Consider the following 7,658-nt stretch of genomic DNA (forward strand, 5'->3'; position numbering starts at 1 on the left):
AGGGTTTGTTATCATGATTTAATGACCTCTAGTTGAAGGTTTGTTATTGTGACTTTAATGACCTTTAGTTCAGGGTTTGTTATCATGATTTAATGACCTCTAGTTGAAGGTTTGTTATTGTGACTTTAATGACCATTAGTTGAGGGTTTGTCATCATGATTTAATGACCTCTAGTTGAGGGTTTGTTATCATGATTCAATGACCTCTAGTAGAAGGTTTGTTATTGTGACTTTAATGACCTTTAGTTTAGGGTTTGTTATCATGATTTAATGACCTCTAGTTGAAGGTTTGTTATTGTGACTTTAATGACCTTTAGTTCAGGGTTTGTTATCATGATTTAATGACCTCTAGTTGAAGGTTTGTTATTGTGACTTTAATAACCTCTAGTTGAGGATTTGTTATCATTACTTAATGTCCTCTGGTTAAAGGTTTTTTATTGTGACTTTAATTATCCTTAGTAAAAGGTCCATAACTGTGTTATAAGGCAGTTATTAGGTAAGCCCCAAAGGGATTCTAAAACCCCTTAATTTATTCATTTTCCCATTTTTATGAGTTTGACAGCCATTTTAATTTTCTTCCTTGCTACTGTCTCAGTGCCTACTTCCAAAATTCTAATCACAATAAAACTTATAGGGGTTCTTGAATATAATCTACAAATCCATGACACCCTGATATAGGAATTAGATAATATATTGAAAATAGCTACATTAATGTGAAGAAGATAGTCAATTGGGGTGAACTTCAGAAAACTTTGTCAGAATTCAGCAGACCTGTGTGGCAAGTGATGCACATGAAGGCCATCCTGTGTAACAAAAAAATAAATGCCAACTAAAGAAAAAACTGTTTAGAAATTCAATCCTATATTATGAGACGTAAAAAATGCTGGGAATAAATGTTTTTTTTATAGAGGGCTCTTTTTCTAATAATTTCCAGAAATCTAATTCCATGAACTATTCAGCATCACATTTTTAATGTCAAATCAGAACTTTAGAAAATTAAATGTCATTTTTTTTAACTACTAAAAATTATTAAGTACATACAATATGATTGATAACTTACCAAAATGCTTTAAATGATATGTATGATGTTTTGAGTTGTCTTTTATTTTTAATACTTTTAATGAATTAAAAGTTTTGTTTAATTGGCATGTGTGTGTGTGTTTTCTGTGAGCAACTTGAACAGTTAGATTTTGATACTGTTACTTCCATTTCTTCAATTTGTTGTTTGAGATTGTAATACTTTTTTTTTGGGGGGGGGGGGAATACTGTTTTCATTCTTCTAATTTAGGATTTATACTTACATTCCTCCTGGCCTGGGATTTGACTTATTATCTTTTCCAACAACAACCAAGTAGCCTCTGAACCAATGCAAAATGAGTTTTTCACCTTCAAATGCAAGACAGGGTCCTCGACCATCTGGCTGGTAAAAGTAAACTGCCTAGAAGTATAAATAAAGTGTATGCTTATTCAAACTAGACAAAAATAGTACATATATATCTTAGGATTGTTAAAATATTGTTCACTATAAGATTAGGAGGCCTCCCACAGGGAAATCTTGTCAAAATATTAGAAGAATATAAGGTAATTGCTTTAAAAACAGGGCAGATAAAGGGACTATTATTTCTTAAAGGCAAAAGAATGAGAAAGACTTACCTGTATACAGAAGCTATTGTAATTAGTAATGTTTGGATACCTTACTCAATTGTTTTCACCAAAAGTGAAAACTCATTCTTATTCTCATGGACAGGATAGAAGAGTGGCAGAAGATCGTTCATGGTGAGGCAAACATCTTGATAACCTATACGTATTATGACGTGAAGGTATCAAAGTGAAATGGTCTTCATAGCCATCTTTCAAGGCAACAGTGATCTCATTCCAAATGGTTTTGTTGACATTTGGGCCATCATTTGATACATTTACAAAAAGTCTGAGAGACACAGCTCATTCTTTCTTTAAAAAATGCAAATGCTTTTCCTGATACTTGCCTTCCATTGACAAAATGGAAGACCTCAAGGTATCTTTCAGTAACCTGATTTTGTATTTATGTCCAACATATAATAAGTATATCAACTACTTCACAACTTGATCAGTGGTGGTTTCATCATACTGTATCATGTATCCTGAACCACTTTTCTTTATTGTTTATGTTTTCTTTAGCAGGTGTGGTCCTCAGAACTTCTGTAGTCTAGTGCCATTGGAATTTACAGGCCAAGTAAACAGCTTGTGATGGTGCATTCTAGATGAGGCACTCCTCTTTCCTGTTGTTTAAACTGTGATTTTGGTCAGTTGGAAATGAATAATCTGGCTAAAGTCATAGGTCTCAGATGTAGAGGCTGTTGTTTACACTACTGCCAGTCCTTGACAGTAGTGTAATCTGGCTAAAGTCATAGGTCTCAGACGTAGAGGCTGTTGTTTACACTACTGTCAAGGACTGGTTCAGACTTTTCACAATACATCTAAGCCCAGTCTTAATTGAAAGATTTTCTATATCAAAGTATGCAAAATACCATGGAGCTCTTCCATTTTTGAAACCACAGACCAGTTTGGTGTCTATTAATGTCCTCCTTATCCAACCATGAGTCTTGAAATGTACACTTACAATGATGCAGTATATTAATTCACTAATGATAAACTGTACATAACATACCTAAAGATATAACTAGTTTGTGAAACACACACACACATGTATCTAACATATAATTACAATGACTAGTCTTGTTTGAAAAACTTTCAGCAAGGCTAGCTAGATTAAATTCATATACCCTAATAAATTTTTACCTGCAAATATACCATTGTAAGGTATTTAGCCATACAACTGAGACATGCTATAACTCTCACATCTAATCACCTTCTGATGAAGTAAAGGAGCACACAAAAACTCTTAGTTTTTAATAATATAAGGAAAGTACAAAAAAAACCTTTAAAATGCATGACAGGATGTCTAATACTTTTTATTTCATTATTCAGGGCTTTTATAGTTTATGTTTTGAAGTATTTAGTTTGAAATATTATTAGTTTAATCAACTACTTTTTATGGACTCATCCATTGAAATTATTTTTGATCATACCAATGTTCCATATTTCACTCTTTTTTTTGTTTTAGTGTCATATAAAGCAGTGCCACATGAATAAGTACACATTAGAAACATTATTTTGAATTCATAATCACACACTTCAAGTGATTTTCATAATCACTTCAGATGCAGAATCAAGATTTTTAACCAAAATCTTTACAAGTTGAAACTGAATTTAAGTAGTTTCATGATCAAAATTGTATCAAACTTGAATATAGCCCACCACTATTCAGTTTTTATTCATTGACACAACATGAGTTAAACCTTTAATTATAATTTAAGTTAGTTTGAAGTAACAGTATTCATCCTTCATATGCTTTTTTCATGTTCTGTTAGCACCTTCTGACCATAGCTCTTGAATGTAAGCTTAAAACCACTTAATATTTTAATAAAAGCAAACAAGCCTTCAGAAAAAAATATACATTTTGTGCTGAAGGGTGATAATTACTTGTAGAGTGAAAATGTGAAATTTAATGTCATACAAAGTAGTGGCACATGAATAAGTACACATTAAAAATATATAGTGGCATAACAGGGGAAAATTAATATATTAAAGATAAATATACAGATATAGAGAGAACTTAAAAAAATATAGGGATTATATGGCAATACAGGGCCAGTGGGAGGGCTATATTAGTTAAACATTGAAAACAGCTGTAAACAATAAGACATAGAAATAGTTTAAATGCCTTTTAAACATTAGAAACCAATACATCCAACATTACTAATACAAATCTATTATCGTCCAGCCCAACTGACAAGTTCTGATATTAAACAAAAGTCCTCTTGGTCAGTGACTTGTGGGAAGCAAAAGATAGATATAAAATATTGTTTTTGCATACACTTTGATTTCAAATCTGAATTGAACAAATTAAGAGGAGCATGAAAAACATATGCAGTTTATGTGATCTTTATCACAACTGTTGGGAATAAGACTGCTATGTGAAAGAAGCTGAAAACAACAGAAACATGTCCAAAAATTGTTTAATCACTAATTTCTGACACTAGGAAATGGTATTTGAACATCAAACTATAAATTATGAAAATATATATATATCCAGAAACATGGAAAGATCATATACTAGACAAGAAATTCAACGAGCAAGCTTATAACAAGAAAGTACTGCTTGTACTAAAGTTCCTAAAATTTACAAAAAGTGCTCCTATTAATATTATACTGTATGTTTAAGTTCCCCCTAATTTGATGATGTAGTACCTGTTGTATAATTTTGGTCAAAATACATCCATCCAACCTTTAGATATCACTTCCACGAGACTGGAGTAGATTTTCTATGTATAGTGACCTTTTTAACTTGACCCATGACCTTCAAAGTTAATCAAGTGGATAAAAAGTGTTATCTACTTTTTCAATACCAAGACTAAATCACAAAAAATATACTAATGGATGTAGTTCTCTTCTTAAATGTGTGTGTGTGCACTAATAAATATATAGTTTTCCTGCTCTTATATAAGATATACAACATGTACTTTCATTCTTTTTAGTTAAAAATTTTTTCTAATATCCTACAAACTTTAAAGAGAATAACTACCTTGTTCATAACAGACATCAATAGTACTATGATCCTGTAATCTACCAAAACCCTTTGATGTATTTGTTGATTGAAATTACTGCTGTTGTTTCAGTAAACAGGAGTATAGATTTATTTACTTACATCTTGTCTGCCAATAACAAATTGGTTATCTTGTTTAGCATCACTAAGAACAGAACAGTGTGCTGGGCATCCATGGCTGTCCAGCAAAACCTGAAACCCAGTGAATATAAGAAGCGTTACCACAAAATCATTAAAAAAAACTTGAAATTAATAATACCAATGACATCTGGCAATCATGAAAATCACTTACAATACTTAGCAGATAAAGAAACCAAGAAAATTTTATCAGTAATTACAATGAAAAAACTTTTTCTACCAGCTGTCCTGAATAGTCACACTATTGCCTCCAACATGAAGAACTTCATACTTTCTATGTATACACAGTCAAGTTTTGTGCTTTGACATTACTTTTTATATTTGTATATGATCATTTGTGTAACACTTTTATAATCAATGAAAATACATTCTCACTACACATGTAACATAATCAGTAAAATAATTCCATTAATGCGAGTTTAAAAACTGTTTTTATCAGCTAGCATTAGTTAAGATACTACAAGTTTTCACACATGAGCTACTTTACAAGTTTAATACCACAGTTATCACAGTTGATGTAATGAACTACTTCATTTAAAATTTTATAACAGTTTGTTTTGCATCATTATAATCAAAGGTAGGTATGAAAGGAAGAAAAATGAGTGTGATACCAACCACATTTTCTTTATCTTTAACAGATAAAGAAACTGAGAAAACTTCATCAGTGGTGACAACAAAGAGAAAACTCTGTCTACCAGCTGTCCTGAACCCTAATCCAGTCACACTAGTGCCTCCAACATGAAGAACTTTATACTTGCTATGTCTGTTGGAGTAGAATTAATTAATATTTATATATCTACAGATCATTTTAGTTTTGTGCAGTTAAACAGTAAGAACACTTTCTAGGCTTGAAGATTTCAAAACACTAACACACAAATAATGGTTAAAAAAAAAACTACTTTAAATATACCATATTACAAATACATATGGAAACAGACAACAAAGTTGGTATATAATTCAAATATGCACAAACATAAGCACAATGCACTATGACACAAAATATGAAAAGACAAATTAATATATTATTCAGAACATTAATGCTTTCATACTCCCATATAATTTATCAATGAAAGATTGTGGAGTGTTGTTCCACATATCCTGTAACACTTTTCACAAGTTGTTTGGTTGTCATTTAACTTCCTAAACATCCATGTTACCCTATACTGCTTCAAAGATGTTCAAATCAGAACTATGTGAAGGCCACAACATCTTTGCAAGTGTTCCATCAGCCTCTTTATGCTCCAAATAGGTTTTCAGTACACTGGCTGTATGCACAGTAAAAGAACATCCACCCAGCATCATGTACTACAACCATATCTTTACCCAAGTAATTTCTTCTAACATTGCAACTTTTCATAATTTATTTAAAAGTAAATTATCTTATATTTGATAAGTACTCATGTGTGCTTAAGTTAAATCAGTAGAGCAAGCTAAAAATTAAACAAATGGATCTTATTATATTATTTTCTGTAGTACGTATACAGTACCCTGGCATATGAATACGAGCACCCATTCGAAAAGGCAAAGCTACCAGTAATGGATTTGTTTCTGTTCAGTTTTGTACTTGTGTTACATTACAGATTGATGTTATCAATGTCAACTCTGTGGCATGAGTGCCTATTTTATTACAAAAGGGCACTATATACATAATTATTACACATGCAAAAACACTCACATTGAAAAATTGTTCCAAGTTATTTCAATTATTCATTAAAGTTACGTTTAGTATTTTATTAAACAAACTTCCTTCCTGATTATTACTTTAATTCTTCATCATTCCAACAGATTCTCTCATAATTGTTTAACCTGTTCCTTGCATAACTATACACATACACAAAAACTTGCAGTTTAATTATCACACTCATGCACAATCATTTTTTTTAATATTATGAAGCTGAAAAATTAGAGTAGCACCTAAATGGCTTCATTTCAAGTTGAATGCTATTTCTCTTCACTCATCTGGTTAACTCTATTCCCCTAGTTTTTCACAATTTTATGTTTATGATTTCATATATCACAGAAGTTCTATTTCTAGAGATAAAACTTAATTAAAATATATCAAGATTGTTTCCAGTGTGTATTCTCTCAATCATTTTCAATCAAAATTTAAACAAAAATCATTAATTACCTGTCTCTAGTTATGTCACCCCTGAAGAGCAATATATTCCCATCATCTAGACCAACTGTCATTAAACTTGAGTTCTCATGGACAGCTAATGCTGTCACCTAAACAAAAAACAAACTACACATAAACAGCCATAAAAATACTTTTGTGAACTTTTTACTATAAAACAAACACAAGTACAATATAAACACTTTAGAGAACAGCAATGAGCTTCAAAGAAACATCAAGGTATTTACAATGAATAAAAGTTTGAAGAAGGAAACAAAATTCAAATCTGCTGTTCCCAAAGTATTCATACAAAAAATCTTAAGGATATCAGTAACAGCTTGGGATTATAACTACATACACCTGATTTCTGTACTCAAGCTTGGAATGGGACCACAGCTAAAAACACATGTCAATACACAAAACAATACCTCAAAAATAATTTCATCTGTATAATTACCAATTCTGATTCTGATCTAAATCACAAAATTTCATTGTAAATTAGAGCATAAAGTATTTTAACTCCTTTATAAGAAAAGGAAATGTACATGTAATTACGCAATGACAAAGTAATCCAGATAATTCATGTAATATAAAAACAGAACACAATCACTACAGTAAAAAAACAACAACATAAGAATGTGTTATTTCAAACTTTATATTTCATGGATTTTCTAACTGAATGATTCTTATTTCTTATGTGAAATGGGTAAATTTCATGCAAATCTGGTAACAAAAAACATTTTATTGTATTTTAAATTGAATG

General features: G+C 30.9%; 1 protein-coding gene across 2 annotated transcripts in view; it reads right to left on the minus strand.

Moving 5' to 3' along the window:
* Positions 1-732: 732 nt before the first annotated feature.
* The window catches only part of LOC106475188 (vacuolar protein sorting-associated protein 11 homolog), an 18,452-nt gene continuing 11,526 nt past the window's right edge, over positions 733-7,658 (minus strand). For both annotated transcript variants that reach the window (XM_013935884.2, XM_022379370.1), the window contains exons 6-10: positions 6,911-7,008; positions 5,398-5,545; positions 4,747-4,836; positions 1,301-1,437; positions 733-802 (exon numbers count right to left, since the gene is read on the minus strand). In XM_013935884.2, the coding sequence (XP_013791338.2) occupies positions 742-802; positions 1,301-1,437; positions 4,747-4,836; positions 5,398-5,545; positions 6,911-7,008 (534 nt within the window). In that variant the 3' untranslated portion in view covers positions 733-741. The remainder of the gene's footprint in view (positions 803-1,300; positions 1,438-4,746; positions 4,837-5,397; positions 5,546-6,910; positions 7,009-7,658) is intronic.

This window comes from Limulus polyphemus, unplaced genomic scaffold (assembly GCF_000517525.1).
Source record: "Limulus polyphemus unplaced genomic scaffold, Limulus_polyphemus-2.1.2 Scaffold8197, whole genome shotgun sequence".
NCBI lineage: Eukaryota > Metazoa > Arthropoda > Merostomata > Xiphosura > Limulidae > Limulus > Limulus polyphemus.